The sequence below is a fragment of the Hyaena hyaena genome, unplaced genomic scaffold (genome assembly GCF_003009895.1).
Source record: "Hyaena hyaena isolate Hyena2069 unplaced genomic scaffold, ASM300989v1 scaffold_208, whole genome shotgun sequence".
Lineage (NCBI taxonomy): Eukaryota > Metazoa > Chordata > Mammalia > Carnivora > Hyaenidae > Hyaena > Hyaena hyaena.
Window position 1 is genome coordinate 1,337,107 of NW_024080839.1, and position 27,759 is coordinate 1,364,865.

General features: G+C 41.3%; 1 protein-coding gene across 3 annotated transcripts in view; it reads right to left on the reverse strand.

The window, feature by feature from the left end:
* Window positions 1-27,759, reverse strand: part of ESR2 (estrogen receptor 2) — a 67,382-nt gene that overhangs the window by 15,083 nt on the left and 24,540 nt on the right. For 2 of the 3 annotated variants that reach the window (XM_039242159.1, XM_039242157.1), the window contains exons 4-6: window positions 24,252-24,551; window positions 22,983-23,121; window positions 15,168-15,301 (exon numbers count right to left, since the gene is read on the reverse strand). In XM_039242159.1, the coding sequence (XP_039098090.1) occupies window positions 15,168-15,301; window positions 22,983-23,121; window positions 24,252-24,551 (573 nt within the window). The remainder of the gene's footprint in view (window positions 1-15,167; window positions 15,302-22,982; window positions 23,122-24,251; window positions 24,552-27,759) is intronic. The other variant, XM_039242160.1, reaches the window with a different exon arrangement.

The following is a 27,759-nucleotide window of genomic DNA, read 5'->3' on the forward strand; positions in this document are numbered from 1 at the left end:
TGTTTCAGAGTCTGTGATTCCCTCTCTCTCTGACCCTCCCCTGCTCACGCTGTCTCTCTCTATCTCTCCTAGAAATAAATAAAACATTTTAAAAAATTTAAAAAAAATAAACGTTTAAGCAGGGGAGGGGTAGAGAGAGAGAGGGAGACACAGAATCCGAAGCAGACTCTAGGCTCCGAGCTGTCAGACCAGAGCCTGATGCAGGGCTCAAACTCACAGACTGTGAGATCACGACCTGAGCCGAAGTTGGCCACTCAACCAAATATACATTTTTGGATTCTAAAAGGAGACAAAACTGTGTCCCTGTACATGTGTCAGTCCAAAGTGACAAAGTGAAAATATAAAAATAAATCCTCAGCTGAGTATACAAATGTTCATAGCACCATTACTCATGATAGCCTAAAAGTGGAAACAAATCTAGTGCCCACTGACTAGTAAATGGATAAACAAGAGGTGTGATGGCCATACAATAGAATATTACTCAGCCATAAAAGAAGAACACAATGCTGATTCATGTTACAACATGGATGAACCTTGAAAACCTTATGCTAAGTGAAAGAAGTGTAAGTTATAAAGGACCCCATTTTGTATGGTTCCATGTATAGGATGTGTCCACAACAGACAAATCTATACACAGGAGTTGTGGCTGCCTAGGAGTGAGAGTGGGACAGAAATTAGGGAATGATGGCTAATGAGAACAGGCCTTCTTTTGGGGTGATGAAAATGTTCTAAAGTTGGCTGTGATGATAGGTGCATAAGTCTATGGACACACTGAAATCCACTGAATTGTATACTTTAAATGGGTGAATTGTATAGTATGGGAATCCCTCTTCATAGAGGAGTAGTCACTGCCAAGGGCAAGCCCTGGGTCTTCTACAGGCCGTGGGGGCAGCTCCATACAGGACCATCACCACCAATCACTAACAAGGAGTTTGGGGATGAGAGTCACTTAAGTTTTGGAAGGGCTGTATCAACTTTAGATATGGGAGAAGTTTTAGGGGTGGCTCAGTCAGTTAAGCGTTTGACTTTGGCTCAGGTCATGATCCCATGGTTCGTGAATTCGAGCCCCACATTGGGCTCTGTGCTGACAGCTCAGAGCCTGGAGCCTGCTTTGGATTCTGTGTCTCCCTCTCTGCCTTTCCCCTGCTCCCACTCTATTGCTCTCTCCCTCTCATAAACAAACATTTTTAAAAAATTGTTGAGAGGCACCTGGGTGGCTTAGTCGGTTAAGCGTCCGACTTTCGCTTAGGTCATGATCTCAAGGTTCGTGGGTTCAAGCCCCACGTCGGGCTCTGTGCTGAATGCCAGCTCAGAGCCTGGAGCCTGCTTCAGATTCTGTGTCTCCCTCTCTCTCTGACCCTCCCCTGCTCACACTGTCTCTCTCTCTCTCTCCTAGAAATAAAACATTTAAAAAAAATTGTTTAAAGACATGGGAAAAGTTTTTATATGAAGAAAGATGACCCTCTATAAAATCATCCTGGAGAGGAACTTAGCTGAAAATACCCACTTTGCCACCTCATTGGTCAGCAGTGCCCCGCCTGCACTGTGGGCATCCACACACCCTAGGGATCACCAAACATGCACTTACAGAGTAATTGCGAAGGGGCAGGCTCTGGCCGGGCAGGGAATGGGACACAAAGCCCTCACCTCCAGGATGCACACCACCCACACACACACGTAACAGAAATTAATCTCCTCTACACACCAAAAGTAAAAACATCAGCCAGGATTCATTTTAGAACACAATTAAATTACTTTACATGAAACTAAGGAAATACAGTAGAAAAGGCAACATCTTGGCACCATGCCACACACATACCAAAGAAAGTAAAATAAAAGCAAAGACATAGTCTCTTCTCCTCTTTACCACCTGGGAACAGCTGTGTGTTCCTCTCACTAACCTACCTGATGACATTCTCAGCAACACCCTGGAGGCGGGGCGGTTGAAGCCCCCCACGATCTACCGCGTCCTATGTTCAAAGGATGAAGATATAAGCTCTCCTTGACTGAAGGCAAATAAATCAGAAGTGTTTAATAAAAATCCCAGAATACTAGCCAAAGGGAAAATGTCTGGCTTTGGGGAGGCATATGTGGTATTGGCTTTTTGCTTTAAGGTTAGGAACCTCTAGCCATGACCCAGCCCTTTATCACCACCTCCTAAAGCAGCACCGTGAGAACAGGCTGGTGTTTGAGAAGTGGCCGTGATATGAAACAGCAGGCTGATGTTCACGGCGCTTTGCTCCCATGGTCTCGAATATAGAAAAGGACCCGTGTGGCCTCTTCAGGATCCTTCTGTGTGTTCTTTTGTGCCTCTGCCTTCCACGCACCTCCCTCACAGGAGCCCTCCCCAAGATGCAGAGTGAACCAGGGCTTGAGCTGATGTCTCCATCATCTTCTTAACGGCAAAGAGCTTTGTCTGGTTCTAACCCTCTAGTTCTTTCATTGAGCAAAAAATTTCATCCTTTTTAAGTCTTCAAATTGTTTACATAAAAAGGCCTCTTCCAGGCACCTGGGTGGCTCAGTCGGTTAAGTGTCCGACTTCGGCTCAGATCATGATCTCACGGATCTCACGGATCATGATCTCGGAGCCCAGCATTGGGCTCCATGCTGGCCACTCAGAGCCTGGAGCCTGCTTCAGAGTCTCCCTCTCTGCCCCTCCTCCACTCGCACTCTGTCACTCTCTCAAAAATAAACATTAAAAAAATTCCTAAAAATATAGACCTTTTCCTAATTTTAAATATTTTTAAAGACTATCTGCAGATTGATCCGACTCCATGTCCTACATTCAGTGCCCTTGGATTCTATCCAGAGGAAAATGTTCTCAGCCTTCAGGTTTCTGAGTGACAAGATGCCTGGTCCCACCACTCTTAACTCGGATATGTTGTTATGTTAGCTACAACACTGGTATAACACCTTTGAGTTCTGAAACACTTCAGCGAACATTGTAACAGGTTGTTAAATGCAGCGTTTTCTGTGACCCCTGAGTTTCAGAAGCCGCATCAAAGGTTGCGAATAATAAAGTAATACCAAGTGGCCCTCACATCCTAGGTTGTGTGGTGGAAGCGGAAGTGCTGAGAGAGGAATCATAATGGTGATGTCCCTTCCCCATCTCTCCCTATAGCAAGGACAATGTTCTCCTGCTACTCAAGCCTAGCAAGGACCAGACCCCTGGTTACCTGTTTCAGTGTATATCCCTATTCTAGACCAAAAGCGTGTATCTAGTTCACTTTGACGTTTTTACTACTTAGAAGTCACTGGCACATACCTGAAACTAAATAAACATTTACTGAACTGAAATTGAATTGGATAATAAAGTTAATATTCATTCTATATTATACTCATTATTAGAAGAGACAAATTACCCAGAAAAATGAATAAATAAATAGAGTATGCAGCTATTTAAAACGTAACCACTTACATCTGAAACTAATACATGGGCGCCTGGATGGCTCAGCCGGTTGAGTGTCCAAGTTCAGCACAGGGCACAATTTGATGGTTTGTGAGTTCAAGCCCCATGTTGGGCTCTGCACTGACAGATCAGAGCCTGGAGCCTGCTTCAGATTCTGTGTCTCCCTCTCTCTGCCCCTTCCCCACTCATAGCTGTCTCTCAAAACTGAATAAATGTTAAAAAAAAAAAAAAAAGTTTTTAAACTAATATTGTATGTCAACTGTACTTAAAAAAATAAAAGAGGAAAATGGGTTCTTTCAACAGATACTTCCCCAAAGAAGATACAGAGATCACAAAGCAGCATATGAAAAAATTCACACCATTAGTTTTTAGGAAAAAAACAAAGAAACCACAAAAATATACCATTACACACCTGTGAGCATGACTGAGGATCCTGCATCCCAGGGAACTCCTCAATCTCAGGCAAATCTAAATGGTTGGTCACCCTAAAATACATTTACATAAAATTTTATAAAATGCAAACTAATCTGTGATAGATTTTTATGTTGACTATGTTTTATAGTGACAGAAATTATATGGGGGAGTTGCATAGGATTGGACAAGGGGAGGAAAGGAAGAAGGGGGAAATTATGACGGGGCACAAGAAAACTTCTGAATGTAAGAGAGATGTTCACTATCTTAATTGTGGCGATATTTGCAGGGGTGTACGTATATAAATGCCCAAATGCATAAAATTGTATGCTTTAATATTTACTTATTTTTGAGAGACAGACACAAAGTGTGAGTGGGGGAGGGTCAGAGAGAGAGGGAGACAGAATCCGAAGCAGGCTCCAGGCTGTGAGCTGTCAGCACAGAGCCCCACGCAGGGCTTGACCTCATGAACGGTGAGATCAGGCCTGAGCCGAAGTCAGACACTTAACCGACTGAGCCACCTGGGTGGCCCTAAAATTGTATGCTTTAAACGAGTACAGTTTATTGTATATTAATTACGCCTCATAGTTCTGTTAAAAACAGTCTTGGCTGTAAAGTCATATACATACATATAATATACATATACATACGTATATATACATATGACTACTAACAAACCCTGACCTGGCCACCTAGCATGCTGATACCAGTGCAGACCTGACTGAATGACATAACCCCAACTTGAACTCAACACTTATGCAGGAGACCGTCTCCAGACAGCCCAATGCTAACCTACTGCAGCAAGTAGCAGCCCTCAGAGACTCTGCTCTCCCAATATGGGACAAATAACATCCACAGTCCTCTGACTTTAAGAAACCTACTCCATTTCTCTTCTCCTGACTCTCATCTCCAAGGTCTCCATCCTGTACTGGATATAGTTCCTGCTGGGCAGTATCACTTTTCTACTCCTTGCCTTCTTCATCTTTCTTTTTCTGTTTTAATTACATTGTTTATAAATGTGTTGAAGTATAACTGACATACAATAACCTGCACATACTATGTACAATTTGATTAGTGTTGATATACACACACATATACATATATGTGTATGTGTACATATACATATACCCACTAGTGTATATATATACTAGTGTAGATATACTAGTGTGTACATACACGCATACACACACACACATACCATTAAAAGCTTAATCCACAATCAAGATAATGAATACATTCATCACCCCCAAAAGTTCCCTGGTGCCCCTAAGTAATCTATCCCTCCACCTCTCCTAACCCCCATCCCATCCCCTGGCAACTACAGATCTGTTGCTACTATAGATTAGCTTGCTTTTTCTGAAATTTTTTATAAATGAGGTCTTCTACTATGTATGCTTTTTTGTCTATCTTCTTTCATTCAGCACCATTATTTTAAGATTCATAATGCTGCATGCATCTATCAGGAGTTTAACACTTTTTATTGCTGAGCAGTATTCTACTCTATCATGACATCACATTTGTTTATCCTTTCAGCCGTTGGTGGCCATTTGGGTTGTTACATGTTTAGGGCTATTAAAAATAAAGTTGCTATAAACAGTTGTGTACAAGTTTTTGTATGAACATATGCCTTCATCTCTCTTCGACAAATACCAAGAAGTGGAATGAATGGGTAACCTGGGAGTTATACGCTTAGCTATTTAAGAAAATGCCAATCAGGTTTTCAGACTAGCTGTACCAAAATAAATACTAAATAAAAGTAGTTGTACCAATTTATATCCTCCCCAGTAGTGTAGTGAGAGTTCTCATTGTTCCACATTCTCACAAACCCTTGATACGGTCAGTCTCTTTAATTTTAGCCAATCTATTGGGTATGGACTGGTTTCTCATTGTGTTTTAACTTAGATTTCTCTGATGAATAATTTTAGCATGATTTCATGTAATTATGCCAGCACTGTATCTTCTTTGATGATGTATCTGTTCAAATTTTGCCTATTGTACTTCAAGCACCATCTAGTGAAAAGATCAGTCTTTCCCCATTACCTGGATACCTTTGTTAAAAACTACGTGTTGTATAGGTCTATTTCTGGACTCTATTCTGTTTCAGTGATCTATCCTGATTTCAATACATGTTCTTTTGAATACTGTGGCTTTAGAATAAATCTTGAAGTCCAGTAGTATAAGTCTTCCAATTTAGTTCTTTTTCAAAGTTCTTTTGCCTATTCTAGGTTCATTACATTTCCCTATGAATTTAAGAATCTGTTTGTCAATTTCTAGCAAAAAGAGCCTGCTGAGATTTTTATTGGGATCAAATTGAATCTATAGATCATCTTAACAATATTGAATCTGCTAGGCCATTAATACATCTCTCTGTTTATTTACAATTTATTCAATTTCTCTCAGCAATGTTTTGAATTTTCAGTCTAACACCTTCTGTCAAATTTATCCCTAAGTTTAATAATTTGTAATGCTATATAAATATTGATTTGAATTTCAATTATCATTTGTTCATTGCTACTATGTAAAAATACAATTGATTTTATATATTGCCCTTTTATCCTACAACTCTAAAAAAAAAAAAAAAACCATTTTTTATAGACCTCTTGGGATTGTCTACATCAATAGCATGTTATCTTTCCAACCTGAGCTGACGTTGGATGCTTACTGACTAAGTCACTCAGGCACCTCACCAAAACAGTCTTGAAAAAGAACAAAACTGGAGGCATCACAATTCCAGACTTTATGTTATATATGTGTAGTAATCAAAAACAGTACGGTATTGGCACAAAAACAGACACATAGATCAATGGAACAGAATAGAAAACCCAGAAGTAAACCCACAATTAAATGGTCTTAATCTTTGACAAAGGAGGAATGAATGTACAATGGGAAAAAGACAGTCTCCTCAATAAATAGTGTTGGGAAAACTGGACAACTACTACCTGGAAAAGATGAAACTGGACCATTTTCTTACACCATACACAAAAGTAAACTCAAAATGGATTAAGGACTTATTTTTTTAATATTTTCTTAATGTTTTTTATTTATTTCTGAGAGAGACACAGCATGAACAGTGGAGGGTCAGAGAGAGAGGGAGATACAGAATTCGAAGACAGTTCCAGGCTCTGAGCTAGCTGTCATCACAGAGCTCAATGCGGGGCTTGAACCCATGAACCGTGAGATCATGACCTGAGCCGAAGTCGGACACTTAACCGACTGAGCCACTCAGGTGCTCCAAAATGGATTAAGGACTTAAATGTGAGACACGAAACCATAAAAATCCTAGAAAAGAGCACAGATGGTAATTTTTCTAACACTTGATATAGCAACATCCTTCTAGATATGTCTCCTAAAGCAACGGAAACAAAAGCAAAAATAAACTATTGAGACTACATCAAAATAAAAACCTTCTGCACAGCAAAGGAAACAATCAACAAAACTAAAAAGGGAATTTACTGAATGAGAGAAGATATTTGCAAACACACCCAGTAAAGAGTTAATATCCAAAATATATAAAGAACTTAAACAACTCAACAGCAAAAACCTAACAATCCAATTTATTATTTTTAGTGGATTATACCATTTTATTTATTTTTTAAAATAGTTTATTGTCAAGCTGGTTTCCATATAACACCCAGTGCTCATCCCCACCAGTGCCCTCCTCCATGCTCATCACCCCCCTCCCCCTCTCCCCCATACCCATCAGTCATCAGTTTGTTCTCAACATTCAAGAGTCTCTCGTGGTTTGCCTCCCTCTCTCTCCCCCCCCATTCTCCCCTTCTTCTCCCCCACGGTCCTCCATTAAGTTCCTCCTAATCCTCCTATACGTGCAAACATATGGTAGCTGTCTTTCTCTGTCTGACTTATTTCGCTCAGCATAACACCCTCAAGGTCCATCCATGTGGCTACACGTGGCCAGATTTCATTCTTTCTCATTGTCATGTAGCATTCCATTGTATAGATAAACCACATCTTCTTGATCCATTCGTCTGTGGATGGACACTTAGGCTCTTTCCATGTTTTGGCTCTTGTTGAGGGTGCTGCTATGAACATTGGGGTACATGTGCTCCTATGCATCAGCACTCTTGTATCCCTTGGGTAAATTCCTAGCAGTGATATTGCTGGGTCATAGGGGAGTTCTACTGTTAATTTTTTGAGGGATCTCCACACTGTTTTCCAGAGGGGCTGCACCAGTTTACATTCCCACCAACAGCGTAGGAGGGTGCCCGTGTCTCCACATCCTCGCCAACATCTAGAGTCCTCTGATTTGCTCATTTTAGCCACTCTGACCGGCGTGAGGTGGTATCTCAGTGTAGTTTTGATTTCCCTAATGAGGAGGGATGCTGAGCATCGTTTCATGTGTCTGTTGGCCATCTGGATGTCCTCTTTGGAGAAGTGTCTGTTCATAATATTCTGCCCATTTCTTCAGTGGATTGTTTGTTTTTGGGGTGTGAGGTTTGGTGAGTTCCTTATAGATCTTGGATACTAACCCTTTATCTGATATGTCATTTGCAATTATCTTTTCCCATTCTGTTGGTTGCCTATTAGTTTTATGGATTCCAAACAATCCAATTTAAAAATGGGCAGAAGACATGAGCAGAAATTTTTCCAAAGAAGACACACAGATAGCCAACAGACACATGAAAAGATGCTCATCCTCACTTATCAGCAGGCAAATGCAAATCAAAAGTAGAATGAGATACTACCTCACACCTGTCAGAATGGCTAAAATCAACACAAGGAACAACAGGATGTTGGCAAGAAAACGGACCTATTATGCATTGTTGGTGAGAATGCAATCTGGTGCAGCCACTGTAGAAAAGAATAGGGAGGTTCCTAAAAAAATTAAAAATAGAACTAACCTATAATCCAGTAATTGCACTACTGAATATTTACCCAAAGAATACAAAAATACTAATTCAAAGGGATACGTGCACCCTTATGTTTATTGCAGCATTATTTACAATAGCTAAATTATGGAAACAGCCAATGTGTCCATCAAAAGATAAATGGATAAAGAACACACACACACACACACACAATGGAATATCACTTGGTCATAAAAAAGAATGAAATCTTGCCATTTGCAACAACATAGATGGAGCTAAAGACTATAATGCTAAGCGAAATAAGAAAAATGAACAGCATATGATTTCACTTATATGTGGAATTAAAGAAACAAAACAAATGAACAAAGGAAAAAGAGGAGAGAGAGAAACTAAGAAACAACTCTTAAATAAAGAGAACTGATGGTTACCATTGGGGAGGTGAGTGGGGGATGGGTGAAATAAGTGATGGGGATCAAGGAGTTCATGTGTCATGATGAGCACTGAGTAATGTACAGAATTGCTGAATCACTATATTGTACACCTGAAACTAACAGAACATTGTATATTAACTATACTGGAATTGAAAATTTTTTTCATGTTAAGAAAGTAAAAAAGTATATATAAATCTGGGATTATTTATTCCTTAAATGTTTGGTAGCATTCTCCCAGAAAAGCCATCTGGGCCTGGAGTTTTCTTTGTGGGGAAGTTTTTAACTGCAAATTCAATTTCCTTAACAAATATATGGCTATTCCCGATTTTTAGATTTCTTCTTGAGTAATTTCTGTCTTTTAAGGAATTTTTCCATTTCATCTTAGTATTCAACTGTATTGGCATAAGGTTGTTCATAATACGACCTCATTATTCTTTTTAATATCTGCAGAATAGTAATGTCACCAGTAATGTCACCTCTCTCACTCCTGATATTGGTAGTTTGTGTCTTCTTTCCTTTATTCTAATCAGGCTTATCACTTCTCAAAAAATCAGCTTTTGATTTCCTTGATGTCTATTGCCTTTGTTTCTTCTGTCCCATTGATTTCCACTCTAATCTTTATCATTTGTTTTCTTTGGCTTACTTGGAGTTTCATTGGCTTTTCTTTTCCTAGTTTCTCAAAGCTGGAAGCTAAGGTCATTAATTTGAGACCTTGCTTTTATTTAACTATTGGCCTTGAGTGCTACTAATCTCTCTCAAACTATGGCTTTAGCTGCAACCCACAAATTTTGCTACAATATATTTTCATTATAAGTTAGTTCATAATCCAAAGTACTGCTTCTGATTTTTATCTGTGATTCATGGATTATTTAGATGTATGTTATCTGGTTTCCAGATGTTTGGAAATTTTCCAAGATCTTTTTATAGTTGGTTTCTAATTTAGTTTCACTGTGTCAAAGAAAATAGTTTGTATGACTTAAACCCTTTTTAACATGTTGAGACTTGTATAATGACTCAAAATATGGTCTATCCTGGTAAATTTTTCAAGAATATTTGAAAAGAGCATATTTTCTACTGTTACTGCATAGAGGGTTCTATACATGTCAGGTGGGTCAAGTTAGTTGACAGTATTGTTCAAGTCTTCTCTGTATTTACTGATTGTCTACTTGTTCTAAATTGATAGGACAGAGGGACATTAAAATCTCCAACAAGAGACTTGTCCATTTCTCCTTGCAGTTCTATCAGATTTTGCTTCAGATATTTTGAAGTTCTCTTTTTAACACATAAATGTTTAAGATTTTTATGCCTTCTTGACAAATTTACCCATTTATCATTATGAAAGACACTTCTTTAATCCTTAAATCAAACTATGTAAGCAGTATGGAGTGGCTTGCATTGTTTGTTGGTCTCAAAGTGTTTTCTCAGTCTGGAGGATATTTTACTGTCCCTGCTTCACTTCCTAACACAGATATAAATCCCATGTAGACCTAAGTTTCACATTTAGAAGTTCAATTTGTGTTTGTTTCATATTTTCCATGTCTCCCCTAAATCTGCTCTACCTCTTAGACATATGGGAAACAGTTATAGTAATTATTGTTACTAAACTATTATTTTAATGTTCTTGTCTATGAATTCTATCATTTGTGTCATTTTGGGGTCTTTTCCAGTTTATTGGTGTTTCTCCTTAGTATAGGTCATGTTTTCTGCTTCTTTGCATGCTTGCTAGCTTTTGATTGGTTATAAGACATTGTGAGTTTTACATGGTTGGGTATTGGATATTCTTGGATTCTTTTAAATATTCTTTCACTTTGTTCTGTGATGCGTTACATGACTTGACAGTAAATTTGATCCTTCAGGCGTGCTTTTAAGTTTTGTTTGGTAGGATCAGAGCAGCCTTTATGGCTAAGTTTACCTCCCTACCAACACAATACCTTTTTGGATACTACATCCAGTGTCCAGTATATTATAGTGTTTTCCCACTGGATGGTGAGAACATGAACTATTCCTGGCCCTGTGTGAATGCTAGGGATTGTTCTGTCTGCTCCTTTCTGATGGTTCTTTCTCTGTCCTTGGTTAGTATCCTCATAAGCATGAGATTAATGCTCACCTGAAAACTTGAAGGCCATCTGCTACAGATCTCCAAAGCCTATCCATCTAGCTCTCTCCTCTCCTGTAGTATCCTCTACTGCAAATCCTTGCTGCCTTGGCCTCCCCAAATTCACGACTCTGTTTTTCCAGTGCAAGAAGACCACTCGTGTCTATTGGGGTTACTTCTCTCTGTGGAATCTGGAAATTGGCTCTAGGTAGTAAACTGGGTGATCAAAGGGTTCATTTCATTTGTGTCCCTTCTCTTGGGGATCACAGTCCTATGTGGTCTGTTGTCAATTTGCATATTCTATTTTGTATAGGTCTATTTTGTGTGTTCTCTAGTTTTTCTTTTTCTTCTTTTAAATTTAAGGTGGGAAAGTGGATTCAGGCCCTATTTTTAATGTAATGCCACAAATTATCTAGAACAATGACAACAAAAGCCTATAAACGCTTAAAATCTAGCACAGAAAAGACCCCCTCTCTCTTGACAGTGGAAATTTTCCAGTAGAAACAGAATCCCATTTTCCTAACTGCATTTGACAACTGTTTCGACTACCAAGTGAGAGAGGAACTTTGTTCAAAGAAGATTTCCTAAATATAGATTGACTGTAAACAAATTCTACTCAATTTACCACCACAAGTGGTAATTACATCACATGTCTGACTCACCCTCTGTAATTCTCTTATGATGGCAGTTCTGTCAGATGCTGCAGGAGAGACGCCATAGCCTTAGTCTTTCCCATTTGCACAGATGATACTTCTAGTTTTCACAACAACACAATATGATGTCGGAGGCTAAATTGATGGTAAGGAGACTTGCCAAACAGAAGGCTTTCTACTGCAAAGTGTTGTAACAAGAAGCACATGGCTTTTTCAAGGAGCACTTTGCTTCACTGAAAAGAGTTCTAAATTATTTCCGAAAGTAAGAGAAGCCCCATAATCTAGCATTTGATGACCCTCCTATGCCAAGATGGAAATGAACTTTTCAAGCAGCAAAGACAGAAATGGCAGCATACATGTGAGGTAAGGTCTGTAGGTGGGTTTAAAGAGATCGGGAAAAGTCGATTTTCTTCCATGATCAATTTCAAAGGTCTCAGTGGGACATTTTGTATACACACATCATCTTAATTGCCGACGTAAACCGGGCCCTCGTATTATGCTGTAAAAATGTCAAGAAGGTGCCCGAAACTCCAGAGCACTTAGGAGTCTTCTTTGGCTTTCTGTACAATTTTCATTCATCCAACAATTGACCATTTCTAGTCACAAACCGCTTTCTGGTACTGGGGTGGAGAGTGCATTGGGTGCAGGGGAAATGTTCTGCTAGGCGAGTAGAGCCAGACTGAAATCCAACTGGGAAGTACCCAAAGGTTGTCTTCAGGGTCTCTGTGCCTCCTTCTTCGTTTCGCCCTTCCTCTTCCCTCGAGACTTACTCTCCCTGCCCAGATCCAGCCATCTATCTCCATGCTCCATGCCAGGGCTTGAGATGCACTGCTCTCTGTCTCCCTTTCCCCTCCATCAGATGCAGTGCCAGCACCCAACAGTACATGGGGGTGTTAGACATGCAGAAAAGTAAAGGTTACAGGAGGAGTGGGCAGGTGCCCAAAAGGAGGCCACAGGGTCTGCACTGAGTTTTGGCTTCAGGAACTGCTGCTTTGGATGATTTACAATAAAGCAGCATCAAACGATCCCAGAGATTGCTATTGTTTCCAACATGAAGCTCTAAGATGGGATAAAACCTAGGTAGCAAAGCCCCATATGATGCCCAGATGAAGTTATCTGTAAGTCAGCAGTGGAGGATTAAAACTTGCATATACAAAACAATAACAACAGCAAAAATGTGCGTATACATATTATTTCAGAAAGAAATAAGCCAATGAGAGTCAATAGCTAAGCAAAGCAATCAATACCTGGGACAGGAGCTGCACCAAATACCAGGTGGGTGGTAAACTAAACAGTGTGAACACTACATAGATACTTAGAAACATGTACAAAAGAGCACAGCTGTATTTACTGCAGTAATGGTTATGATGGCAAAAAAAAGCCGTAATTAAGTAAAGGTCCATCAAAGAAATGGTTGAATAATTTAGACACTGTTCCCACTCAAAGAATGAGTTAGACCTCTTCTAGTTGACCTAGAGGTACTTCACAGCATTTTGAAAAGTTAAAAAGCAAGACACAGAGAAGTATTTGTATATATAGGTATCCCAACTTTTAAAATTATTTTAATTTTTTACAGTGAGGTTTTTTTGTTTTTGTTTTTAATTTGAGAGAGAGAGAGAGAGAGAGAGAGAGAGAGAGAGAATGTGAGCAGGAGAGAGGGGCAGAGAAAGAGAGAGAATTCCGAACAGGCTCCACACTCAGTGCAGAGCCCCATGGGGGCTCGATCCCACGACCCTGCAATCACAACCCAAGCTGAAACAAAAGTTGGACGCTCAACCAACTGAGCCACCCAGGCGCCCCCTAACTTTTTTTAAATGGGGGGGAGGAGCTTATCTATGTGGATATTAGAGGGGAGGTATTATTTTAAAAGATTATTAGAGAGTAGAAGAAGGTATAAAGTCTATCCTCTGGTTGGTAAGACTAGCCAGTTGGTGTTGGGGTGGAAGGGCAAGCCAACAATTAGATGAAAGTAGGTCTGTTTCAAAGTCTTTATAATTTTTAACATAAGATGCTCTGCTGTTTATGTAAAATTATACATATAAGCCTGTGTGTGCATGGGTATCTCCCTCTCTGTGTATGCAAGTTTATATGCATATATCTATCTTCCTACCTACATACCCATCCCTACCTACCTATCTACCTACTACATCTATTGAGAGCTGTCTGTCTGTCTGTCTATCTATCTATCAACAGATAGAGCTGTTCAAGACTGGTCACCAAACTTATGGTGGTTATCTTGCCCAGGGCTGGGGGAGATTCCTGGTGATTTCTTTCTTCCCCGTATGTTTTTGTTTGTTGTTTGTTTGTTTGAATGTTCACAATAACCAGGTTTCACTTATGTCTTAAGAAAAGAGCAGCAACACTACAACACACATGTATCTTCAGAGCCTCTCTCATTTCTCACCTCGAAGCTTGATGCTTCCTTCCACTCAGGCCCCTCCTCCCGGGCCCCTCCACACCAAGTCCGTTCAGGCTTTCATCGTCCCTGAATACTCTGCGTGGGCCCCTGCCTCTGTCTCTCCCCTCTTCAGCCAATTCTGCACGTCGCAGCCACAGTGACCTCTACAGAACGCCTCTCTGTCGTGACACTCGCCCGCTTGAGCCTCTTCTAGGGCTGCTCAGTACCCTGTGGGGGAGGGGCCGTTCTCAGCCAAGGCACGCAGTGTAATCTCTGGCACCGCCCTGCACGACCGGACACAAGGCCCTCTGCTCTTCTGCACAGCCCGCAGCTCCTGGCTCTCCTTTCCTTCCTTCTTGTCACACTAACGTATGCCCGTCCCTAAGGACGCACTCAAACACCACTTGCTTCTGCAACCACTCCAGCGTCTTTCCTGGTTTCCCACAGTACACTGCACATACTCTGTTCCAGCACTGATCACTGCTTTTCACGATTTGCTTTCTCTCTCCCCCTCCCTAGGCTGTGAGCTATGGGAAGGCAGGACTGTATCGTCAATGTCTTTACCAAATGAATAAATGAAATCAATGAATGAATGAATCTGTAAAAGCAAAACAGTAAATATAAATGCAGGTCAACCATGTAAAATGCCTGTGTAAACAATGAACAAAGGCTGTAAGGTAAATATTTTAAAGTTTTTTTTTTTCTTTTCCAGCAAAGTGGCTTGAGACATTTTGTAAATTACTGCCAGTGAATAATTCTATTTCAAGTTACCAGAAGTTGACCACTGCCTAAATCCCTAGAAAATGAAACAGAGAAGTCAGAAAAGAAGCCATTTTCCCCTTTTTAAATAAAATGAGAAGTTTGATACTGTTCTTTACACCAGGCTCGTTCTAGAAACAGCATCTCTCCCCCATAAAACACAGCGCAGCTGTGTGGCTACTTACTGGAGTTGAGGAGGACCATGGCCTTGACACAGAGATACTCTTTGTGTTGGAGTTTTAACTCACGGAACCTTGAAGTCGTTGCCAAGAGCATGTCGAAGATTTCCAGAATTCCTTCTACACATTTCCCCTCATCCCTACAAAAGTTTGTTTGGAAATTTAAAACAGGCAGCACTAGACAACCATGAAAAGCAATGAGTATTTTCTTGTTAATCTTCAATTTCTTCCTTTAACTCTGACAAACTGGTAATGAAAGCACATCCAGTGATATGAAATTACTAGAATTATCCGCATACAGAGAGGATAGGCAACTTCTATACATTCCTAAAGCAAACATTGCAATACATACTACTTAGACAAAAGTATACAATGGAAATGCACTTTCCTTCTACATGTGCACCAAACGTTTCCTTAACAGAATGCCATTTCTGTTGATTAGTTTCTATCCTAAACCGTTTCAGGCAACCAGCCCTAGTTACGACACATATTGCTAAAATGAGACATTCCGTGTTCCCATCAGAAGACTCTGCGGTGCTAATGACAATCCTTCACACGGAGGGCTTAACTCACTTCCTGGAGTTTCATCTAGAAACTGCTGGGCAACTAAGAGACATTTAACGTAACTTGAAAAAGAGCTCATATGATACACAAAGAAATCACAATGCAAGAAGACAGAAGACAGGTTAGAATCAGGAAAGGAAGGTAGAAATGGAGACATGCACCTTTTTGACTTGCCAAAGATTATTTTTAAGCAAAAGTTTTCCAAAAATTCAAACCATATAATCAAAATTCTTCTGAACTTTCACAGAAATGAATTTTTATGCATACTTTTGAAGGCAGTTACTTGAACTATATCTAGAAAATACCAGCTTCAATTCACTCCAGCCAGACACACATTATTCTGCCTCACTGCTCCCCCAAAAACTTCTATTATCATCAGTCGTAGTCGCTGGAAGCCATTGACAAGCAGTTAGATGATTTTGCCACGAAACTTCATTTGCTTCTTAACACCTGCAGGGCATGATGAAGGGGGGCCTGGCAGAGGTGGGTGTGTGCAGGTTTCATCCTTAGTCTCCCATGCAGCCCCTGAAGGGAAACTGTGATCTTCAGAGAACTGGCTTCCCCCTCTCCTCCTTCCCCCACCCTCAAGCCAGGATGTTTCCAGTGATGGTGATGGCTGGGGAAAGTGCCTCTGGGAATTCAAATGAACCACCAATGGTGGTGAGCCTTTCCCACTGGGTTCTATGAGAGCGGACAGCACCTTGCAGGTTCCTGCATTCCACAGCATACAAACCCTCGCAGACTCCCCAGCACAAAGCTACAAGCAAGCAAACTGCAAGTTGCAAACAAATACGGTAACTTCTGCAACCACCTGTGGCTTTCTGAAAATGCACAGGTTAAGTGATAAAACACCCGCGCCTCTTAGAAGCCACTCACAGGTAAAGACCACCATGGAGAATCAGAACCCCTGGGCAAAGGGTGCTGAAATCTGTAGGAAACCTCCAAGGTTCCTCAAATCCCAACCTCCCACCTCCCCTGCTCTGGCTTTGCCAGGCAGCCTGCTGCAGGACCATGCACGCTCTGCACGTAGTGAAATACCTGTTCCCTGAATGCCCCTCATGCCACATAATCAAATCACTATGCTTGGGGACAATTAATTATTAGAAATTGTAATTGTTGGGCTTGAGGTGATTTGACACTGAAAACAGCTGGTTCTAAAATGTCTTGGCGGGGGGGGGGGGGGGGGGGGGGGGTTGGCCAGGGGCACCTGGCTGGCTCAGTCTTTCCAGCATGTTACACATTTTTTAATGACTATTTTAATGATTCTTTATTATGAACAAGGAGAGCGCACATGCATGAGTGGGGAAGGGGAGAGAGAGGGAGGGAAAGAATCCCAAGCAGGCTCCATTTCAGCCCAGAGCCCAAAGCAGGGCTCAGTCTCCTAACCTTGAGATCACAACCTGAGCTGATATCAAGAGTTGGGAACTTGACCGACTGAGCCACCCACCCAGGTCCCCTGAGCATATAACTTTTTTTAAAGTTTATTTATTTATTTATTTGGGGTGGGGGCAGAGAGAAAAAGAAAGAGAGAGAATCTCAAGCAGGCTCGGTGTTATCAGCACAGAGCCCAACAAGGGGTTCAAACTCATGAACCTCAACATCATGACCTGAGCCAAAATCAAGATGCCTCACCTATTAAGCCACCTAGGCACCCCAGAGCATGTGACTCTTGATCTCAGGGTTGTAAGTTCATACCCCACATTAGGTGTAAAGATTACTTTAAAAGAAAATCTTTAAAAAACTAAATAAATGGGGGCGCACGGGTGGCTTAGTTGGTTAAGTGGCCAACATTGCAGTTCATGGGTTCGAGCCCCATGTCAGGCTCTGTGCTGACAGCTCAGAGCCCTAGCCTGCTTCGGATTCTGTGTCTCCTTCGCTCTCTGCCCCTCCCTCGCTTATCTCTGTCTCTCAAAAAAATGAATAAATGTTAAAAAAATAAAATAAAAAACTAAATAAATGAAACAAAATATTTCTGGGGACAAAAATAAAAAGCCTACCAAATCCTTCATTGATTAAGTTTGGCTCTTTGCTGTGAGACTCAGAGGTGGGTCATGCACACGCAGGTGCACGTGTACACACATGCATGCACACGCACACTTGTACCACTCCCCAAATACATCATCCGAAATCAATCCCGTTTTGTGCAGAGGTTACCAGGTGTACCTAAAAATACATCCCTAAGTACTGAAACTAGTATAATTTCCTCATTAAAATGCATGCCATTTTTTTTAAGTTTATTTATTTTGAGACAAAGAGAGAGATGGAGAGAGAGAGGATCCCAAATAGACTCTGCGCTAACAGTGTGGAGCACAATGCAGGGCTCGAACTCATGAACTGTGAGATCCTGACCTAAGCTGAAACTAAGATGTTTAACTGACTGAGCCACTCAGCACCCCAAAATGTTTGCCATTTTAAATGTAAATTCATATTTCAAAAATGGAGGGGGGCACTTAGGGGGCTCAGTCAGTTAAGCATCCTACTCTTAATTTTGGCTTGGGTCATGATGTCAGGGTTTGTGGGATCGAGCCCCACATCAGGCTCCATGCTGACAACTTGAAGCCTGCTTGGGATTCTCTCTCCCTCCCTCTCTCTCTCTGCCCCTCTCCCACTTATGCTCTCTTTCTCACTCTCAAAATAAATAAACTATTTTTAAAAATGGAGGGAGAGCATCCTACACCCTGAGAAAAGCTATAACTCACTGTAGTCAGAACATGTATACCTCATGGAAAAAGCGAATCTCTGAATGAATTCTAAAGAATTAGGTCTGATTGTTTTTACCAAGTAGGTGTGACAGCCAGCCATTTCAATCAAGGGGTGGCATGGTTAGAATATTTGTATTCTCTTCACAGACTGGAGAAACCAAATACGTTTTGTAGACAATAAATGAGAAATACAGGAAATACGGTACAACACTTCATAAATGATAACCTACTAAAGCTCTGCTTTGAAAGGAGTTTTAAAGAGGAAAGACTTGTAAATAATATATTAATAAGATCTATGACTCTTATAAGTACAGAATGAAACTGAATTGGGGGTAAGAAATTAGGACAGGGGGTGCCTGGGTGGTTCAGTCTGTGGGGCATCTGACTTCAGTTCAAGTCATGATCTCTCAGTTCATGAATTCAAGCCTCGCATCTGGCTCTGTGCAGGCAGCTCAGAGCCTGGAGCCTGCTTCAGATTCTGTCTCTCTCTCTCTCTCTCTCTGCCCCTTCCCCTGCTCACACTATGTCTCTCTCAAGCTCTCAAAAATTAATAATAAATGTTAAAAATGTTTTAAGGAAATTAGGACAGGATTAAAAGACTTGAATTAAAAAGAGAGAAGAGGGCACTTGGGTGGCTCAGTCGGTTAAGCATCTGATTTCGGCTCAGGTCATGATCTCATGGTACATGAGTTCTAGTCCAATATCGGGTGAAATTGAGCCCTCCTTCTGGTGAGTACGAGCCCCACTTTGGGTGAACATAAGCCCCAATTCAAGTGAGTCCTGCTTCTCTTTCTCTCTCTCCCCTCTTTCTACTCCTCATGGGATTTTCTCTCTCTCTCCCCCACTCTCTCCATCCCTCGCTCACTTACATCCTTTTTCTCTCTCAAAAAAGAAGAGAAATAATCAACCTGCTCATAAAAACTTACTTCTGGACACCATTTGTCCATAAACTAGGGCTAAGTAAGAATAAAATTAGTAATTACATGGGGAATGTCTTACTGTGTGAGAACCACTCACTCCTTCATAAAAGACAAAGATTCTGTTTGATACCAAGGACAACACGTTGAATGAGTGGACCCAGCTTGGGGTGCACTATTTTGTACCCACATACGTATCTGGTGGCAGCACACGTGTGGCTATAGACCACAGTTTACTTCTGTGTCAGGGTGGGGGAGGGGCAACAGGTTGGGGGCTCGAAGCTTAACACATGGAGAAGACTTAAATATTAAATGGAAGTGAAAATTACCCGCGTACCAAAGGGAGATGAAAATTCTAAAGTGAAGATTTTTTGGGTATCTTGAAGAAAGTCAACGCACAAAGAACTAATGTGAATGAAGGCTTAGTACGTGCACGATAGGAGCCTACGGAACTCCGTAAGCGACCACAATGAGGTACGAGCCCAGATCCCAACTCCCTCTGATTTTTTTTTTTTAAATGTTTTATTTATTTCGAGGAGAGAGAGAGAGACAGCGTGAGCAGGGGAGGGTCAGAGAGAGAGGGAGTCACAGACTAGAACAGGCTCCAGGCTCTGAGCTGGCAGTCAGCACAGGGCCCGACGCGGGGCTCGNGAGAGGGAGTCACAGACTAGAACAGGCTCCAGGCTCTGAGCTGGCAGTCAGCACAGGGCCCGACGCGGGGCTCGAACCCACGAACCGCGAGATCATGACCTAAGCGAAAGTCGGACGCTTAACCGACTAAGCCACCCAGGCGCCCCAACTCCCTCTGATTTTTAAATAATATTTAACATTGGACCATTTCCTGTTGATGCCAAGGACACAACATGTCTTACTTAGCATATATGAGTTTTTCAGCAAGTACAAGCTCAGATTCTGTGATAGATCCTCACATGAATTCGTGACACTAGTGGTTCCTGAGAGAGCTATCTTGTTAGTAATAAGCTGAGGTAACCGGGTTTTCCTCTCATCCTCAGTAGGTTTGAGTTTTCCCACTGCAGAAGCCTCAACAAGAATAAAGGGAAAAGGGAATTATTGCCTCAGTCTCCACAAGTACACTAATTTAGTTGTATTTACGGCTTTGATGGTCACACCACCACTTGAAGGACAGTCTGCCGAAAGAGAGCAAGTTTCAAGTGGTGTGCAAATTATTTATTCATGTTGCAGGAAAACCTCATAAAGGAAATTCTTTGTGATGCCTCATCTCTGACTCTTTGAATCAAGAACACTTCGAGTGTATTTGAAGAGACAACTCCTCCAGAAACATACTCGTCATGTAAACAGCATTTATCTGTATAACAGATGCATGGAAGAACTGAACTATCTTAGACCTGAAATTCTAGACCTCACAAAGGTTATGTGTGAACTGTATTAGAGACTGCAACAAAAAATAACCACCGTAGGCACTACAAAAAAACAAAAAAATGCCTTGCCTGTTCATTATGAATGCATTTACAATTCTAAAGACTTCTCTCCTCTACTCAAATATACTAGATTTGGATGCTGTGCAACACAATGCTTCCAAATATTTATCCAAAGTAATGTGAGTCCACTAAAAATAATTTGTAATAAAAATTACTTATTTGCCTTCTATTATTTAACCGAAAGGTGGGCCTAAAATTTGGCCGGGATTTGTGTCAATTCACAGTAACTTCCAAATACAGGAATTAAAGAACCCAGACAAAGAGGAGACGTAGTTATACTAAAAACCAAGAATGCAATGGTCACTGAACATAAACATTAAATGTGGCATCAATTTAGAAATCAGGACAAAAGGCAAAGTAACTTAATCTCAGTGTCTGAAAATTTATTGATTCAAGGCATGAAACTTCTTCCTAGCACTAACTTCTAGGAGAATTGGGGGTGGGGGGGCTTCATTTGAACACCAAGAGGAACATAATGAGTAAGTGAATGAGAGTGACAGCACAGCAGGGCGCTTGGTTTCCTGCCTGCCTTTGCCACATGGTGTCATCAATGACAGGAAGATGAGTAGGTTTCTGAAGTGGGCAGAGAGAAGAATGGAGTTGTTCCAAGATAAAAGAATAAAGTGGAAAGTCACTTTGCCTTTCAGCCTCCTCCACTTTCCCCTTTCCAGTTCTCTATCCCTCTGACAGGCATGACCGGTTGCACAGGTAACTACTGTCATAGTTAAGAGCATGGACTTCCCCGCCAGTCCCTACACTCAGCTTCACCACTACTATCCTGTCACTGCGGGCATATTACCTAGCACCCCATTTCCAAATCTGAAGGATAAGGATAATAATGGCACTTACCCATAAAGGGCTGTGAAGATGAAACGAGTTAATACATCACATGCTTAAGATGGTGACTGATATATACAAGCCAGTAAGCTGGCTGTTTTGATTGTTACAGAAGGGTCTGGGCTTCCAGAACATTCTGTGGTTTAACACCTGGGCTTGCTCCTGCTTGAGCCATGGCCCAATCTCCAGCTCTTCCCAAAGGCTCTGTTCTCTACTGAAACAGTGGTTTGTCAACAGTGTCATGAAGCACAACAGGCAGAGTGGGTGCTAACACCTTGGGGGTATCACTTTTCATCTGTGTCACATGTGCACAGCGGTCTTCTGATGATCTAAACAGGTAGTTCCAATAGTTGGGGGCAAACACAGAGTCAAATGTGACAGAACATTCTACATGAGAACTTTTTCAAAATAAGGAATGTGGAAATCCATTTCCATGGAGATTTTCAACCTGCTCAAATGTATTCCAACAAAGTGTTCTACTTTTCCTCCTAAAACTTTTAGCGTTGTGTATTCTGGTTTTTCCTCCATGAACAGTTCACCTGAGTCAATTAAAAATTGGTTCCTTTTCAGGGTGCCTGGCTGGCTCAGTCGGTTGAGCGTCTGACTTCGGCTCAGGTCATCATGATCTCACAGTTCGTGGGTTCAAGCCCCACATCAGGCTCTGTGCTGACAGCTCAGAACGTGGAACCTGTCTTCAGATTCTGTATCTCCCTCTCTCTCTCACCCTCCCCTGCTCATTCTGTCTCTCTCTCTGTCTCAAAAATAAAAAAAATTTTTTTAAAAAATTGGTTCCTTTTCTGCACCATCTTTAAAAGAAAACGAAGTGCAATCGAGGGAAGGCACTGGCACCACTATTCCCCAATTTCCATTACCTTTCATTTAGCTTTGATAACCATTCCTTCCACTCGATTGTCAAAAATGCTATAGAGTACATGCAGAGTCCAAACACATTAAAAGAAACTTCGCAGATCTGTAAGAATTTTATCGCCTGTCTAGACAGAGCTATTCACGGTCCCTACAAGTGGAAAGAACAGCAGGGCAACTTTAAATTATAAACTGAATTTTTAGTGCTGAAAAAGCTAAGTTGACCTGCACACTTACTCACCACGTATTCTGCAGGCCCTCAGAGTCTGACCTGTAAGTGCCACCCTGTTGTGGGTAAGGACGAGTCACAGGACACTGAATCCTTGTGCCCACGCTCCCCTTCTTGGGTTCTTGACCTGGTGAAGGAGCTCATGACATTTTCATCCTCTTAACTGGCCTTTTAGGTGTGAGATTTTAATTGCGGCGCCCCGGACTCAGACCAGTCGGAGGAGAAAGGCGATGCATTTTCTTCCTCACCTGTCCAGAACGAGGTCTGGAGCGAAGATGAGCTTGCCGGGGTGGTCGATGGAGCGCCACATGAGCCCCACCATTAGCACCTCCATCCAGCAGCTCTCCAGGAGGCGCACCTGGTCATAGAGGCTGAGCTCCACAAAGCCTGGGAAAAGCAAGAGGCCGTGAGAAACACCCACCCTCCTCCTCAGCTCCCAGTGTCTGTGAAAACAAAAGAGCAAGTTTTAATAAGCTACGAAAACACAAACACTATAGAGAAAACAATCAATATTTCAAAGATGTGGTTCAATGCTGACCTCAGGAAGTGTTGAACTCAGAGTGTGCAACTCACAATGCCCAGCCTTGGGCTCCTCCTACAGACTTAATATATTTCGTGTAAGATTATAAAGGACAGGGGCACCTGGGTGGCTCAGTCAGTTGGGCGTCTGACTTTAGCTCAGGTCATGATCTCATGGTTCACGAGTTCAAGCCCCGCATCGGGCTCTGTGCTGATAGCTCAGGGCCTGGAGCCTGCTTGGGATCCTGTGTCTCCCCTTCCCTCTGTGTCCCTCCCCAGCTCATGCTCTGTCTCTCAAAAATGAATAAACGTTAAAATTAAAAAAAGAGATTATAAAGGACAGCTATCGGGGCTTACAGCTCCCCCAGACAGATGTTAAGGGAAGAACAGAAAGCTGGGACATACCTTTGTTAGTTATATATTTTACCAGCCTCTGGCCCAGCCCCTTGAACCTTCACTGCCCATCCTCCCATAGGCGGTTCCCCCTCAGTAATCAGCCACTTTCAGGGACTCAAAAAATGCTTGCTTTGAAAAAAAAAAATTAAAATTAAGTCCCCCGTACTGCTGAGAAAAACAGCAGCCAGCTAGAGGCTGCCTGCCTGGGCCAGGCCACAATAGGGGCTGGGAGCAGTGGGGGAGGGGGGTGGTAGGATGGGGGAGTGTGAGACAAGTAGAGAAAACAGCACCAGCCCCTGCAGAAATTAATGGCTTCAGGTGAAAGAGATCTCTGATTACTCCTCTGCCATGTCTGGTACAGAAATCAGAGGAATCCAAGAACTCTATATTATACGGGAGCCTGACTTTCCAGTACATGTTGAAAGCATATATATCAAGATAGAAAGAAAGAATGTATTTCATTTAAAGATTATAAATCAAGCTGACAAACTGTTATAAACCCAGACATCCTTTGTGGACCTCCAATTTGGAATCTTGCCTTATAAATGTTAAGAGCAGGCCTTTTCCCCATAAATGAAAAGCTAACATCCAGAAAGCCCTACCTGGAATTTTCTTGGCCCAACCGATCATGTGCACCAGCTCCTTGTCTGCCAGCTTGGTCAAGGACATCATCATGGAGGCCTCGGTGAAGGGCGTGCTAGGACGGCTCACAAGCACATGGGGCGGCTCTGCCTCCAGCAGTGTGAGCACCAGCTGCTCTGGGCTCAGGGCGCTCAGCAGCAGCTCCTTCACTCGGGTCACATGGCCCCCATTTTTCTTGGCCTTGCTCAGGCAGTGCAGCTGCTCCTCGGAACTCTTCTGCCTCCGCACAACACGGTAGCCACACCTTTCTCTCCGGGAGCCTAAACGGGAGAGATGTTCACATGGTGCTTTCCCGTGGCTCCCCCAACCCGGCATTCAAGGTACCTGAGTCGCCAGGGCAAGAGTGAGGTGATGATGTCATTGTAGGGCCTGAGTCTATCCTCACATTGTGTCTTACAACAGTAGCCTGACTTACTTCCTGGAGCCTGTGGGGCATGTACCTAAGATGATTACATTTGTGACTATATCAGCAAAACCAAAACAGGACTTCTTAGGGACAATAGCCCAAATGGACTTAAGGTCTCCATTTCAAGATCACCTATGGATATGAAATCTATTTCTCTTTTTTTTAACATTTATTTATGAGAGACAGAGTGTGAGTGGGGGGGGGGGGTGGAGAGAGAGAGAGAGAGAGAGAGAGAGCGCGCGCGAGAGAGAGACACAGAATCTGAACCAGGCTCCAGGCTCTGAGCTGTCAGCACAGAGCCCGACAAGGGGTTCAAACTTATGGACCATGACATCATGACCTGAGCCAAAGATGGACACATAAATGACTGAGCCACCCAGGTGCCCCATGAAATCTATTTTTCCTTTAAAGAGTGCTGACAGGGGTGCCTAGGTGGTTCAGTTGGCTAGGTGTCTGACTTAATTTTAGCTCTGGTCATAATTTCCTGTTTCATGGGATCAAGCCCTGCATTGGGCTCCACAATGACAGCACCAAGCCTTCTTGAGATTCTCTCTCTCCCTACTCTCTCTGCCCGTCCCCTCTCATTTGCATGCTCTCTCATCTCTCTCTCTCTCTCAAAACAAATAAATAAAACTTAAAAAAAGAGTAGTGACATACCTCAGTTTTCAAACCACAGAATTGGGAGTTTTCTTCAGACAAAAGATGGGCAAAACTTAGGAAGTGAATGAGCATTAATGTTTCCAAATAGTTATCAAACAATATACTTTTATAAGACATCTTTGAAATGTTCATATGTATGTGTATTTACACACATGCATATGTATTCTTTTCATATATTTACACAAATAAATTTATTTCAAGTAAAGAATTCTTTAAAATCTGAAAAATACAGAAATGCACAAATTTTGGCATAAATTCCTTCAGTTTTCTTTTATTGCTATTTACTTTTCCGTATTTCATATACAAAATTCAGATCACAGTGGGTATATACTATTGAAAACTTTTTATTAAAAAGGTGTCATTTTACATTTAAAAATCTACATAGCATTCTGTTTTATGAATATAGCATCACTTATCTGAAGTGTCCCTTGATGGAAAATTAGGTTGGTTCTAATTTCTTTGCTAGTATTCATATTACAATGAAAATGCATACATGTATCCAATTAGTTCCTTCAAATAAATTCAAAGAAGTCAAGTTGCTGAACCAAAGCACATACATATTTAAGATTTTGATACATACTGATAGATTATCCTCCAAAACTGTTTTAAGATTTTGTTTTTAAATAGTTTCTACACCCAACGTGGGGCTCAAACTGACAACCCTGAGATCAAGAGTCACATGCTCTACAGAGTCAGCCAGGTGTCCCCCTCCAAAACTTTTTTAAAAAAATTTTTAAATGTTTATTTATTTTTAAGAGAAAGAAAAACAGAGTATGATTGTGGGAGAGGCAGAGAGGGAAGGAGATCCAGAATTCAAAGCAGGCTCCAGGCTCTGAGCTGTCAGCACAGAGTCTGATGCAGGGCTCAAACCCACAAACCACGAGATCATGACCTGACCCATAGTCAGACACTTAACCAACTGAGCCATCCAGGTGCCCCATCCAAAGCTATTTTAAAATTTATAATCCATATGATACTTTAAGGGGATTCCTATTTTCTCATAACACCACTGGACATTAAAAATCATTTCTAATCTTTGCTAATCTGACAAGTGACTAAACAATCTCTTTTCATTTTGAATTTTTAAAAATTTTTTTTTAAGGTTTTTATTTATTTCTAGGAGAGAGAGAGAGAGACAGCGCGAGCAGGGGAGGGTCAGAGAGAGAGGGAGTCACAGACTGAAATAGGCTCCAGGCTCTGAGCTGGCAGTCAGCACAGAGCCCGACGCGGGGCCCGAACCCACGAACCGCGAGATCATGACCCAAGCGAAAGTCGGACGCCCAACCGACTAAGCCACCCAGGCGCCCCTCATTTTGAATTTTTTAAATTCTAGCAAGGTTGACTAACATATTTGCCATACTTTATATTTCGTATACTTATATATTGCCTATTTATTTCTTTTGCCCTCCCCCCTCCCATAACCTATAAAGTTTACTTAGTAACCATAGATAACTTTTGTTATATACCATATTTGCCTTTTGTTATATATCTTTTTACTTTTCTCATGGTATCTCTTGTCATAAGAGTACACAGTCACCTCTGTCTTTTTTTCACATCAAGATTATACCAATATTTTCTTATGTCTTCTCTAAGCACTTTTGTGATTCAAATCTATTTGGAATTTTATGTATGTTTGTATCATGTCATATTATGTTCTTCAAATGGATGTATAATTTTCCCAGTAGCATTTATTGGATAAGATTTTCCCACAATTTTTAATAAAATGCTTTGTCACTTAAGAAATATGTATAAAAGTATCTTCTGGATTGTCTCTTCTGTTTCACATAAGTTTCATATATGTTTTTACTCCTCTGCTGGTCTCAATATGTTCCAGTTACTACAGAGTCAGAAACACAATGGGATAATGTGTTTAAGATGGTGGGGGGAGGGAGAAACCTTCAATTTAGAATTATATTCTTAGCTAAACTATCATTCAAGAGCAAGGATAAATTAAAGCCATTTCAATTAAGCAAAGGTTAAAAAGATATATCGTTCATAGCCCCTTTGAAATAATTACTGTTTCTTCAGGATGGAGAAACGTGAACTCAAGAAAAGCAATGAAATTCAAGATGCAATGGTAAGAAACTAAATTGGTAAATATGTGGGGAAACCTGATAAACATAGAATGAATAAAATAATAATAATTAATTTTTGGAGGTACAGAAATGAGGTAGAACCAAATACTGGATAATAAGAAGATGAGAGAGGAATAATTTGGGCTAGAACTTTCTAAGATTGTTTATTTGGGAAGAGAAACATCTATTAGAGAGAGTGGCTTGAATTCTCACAAATGCATGCTAAAAATAGAATTGTCACTAAAAGAATTGAAACAGAACATATGACTTCCAAACCAGAAGAGGAAAAATAAAACAAGAAAATGGTATCAATTCCAAAAAGGAAAG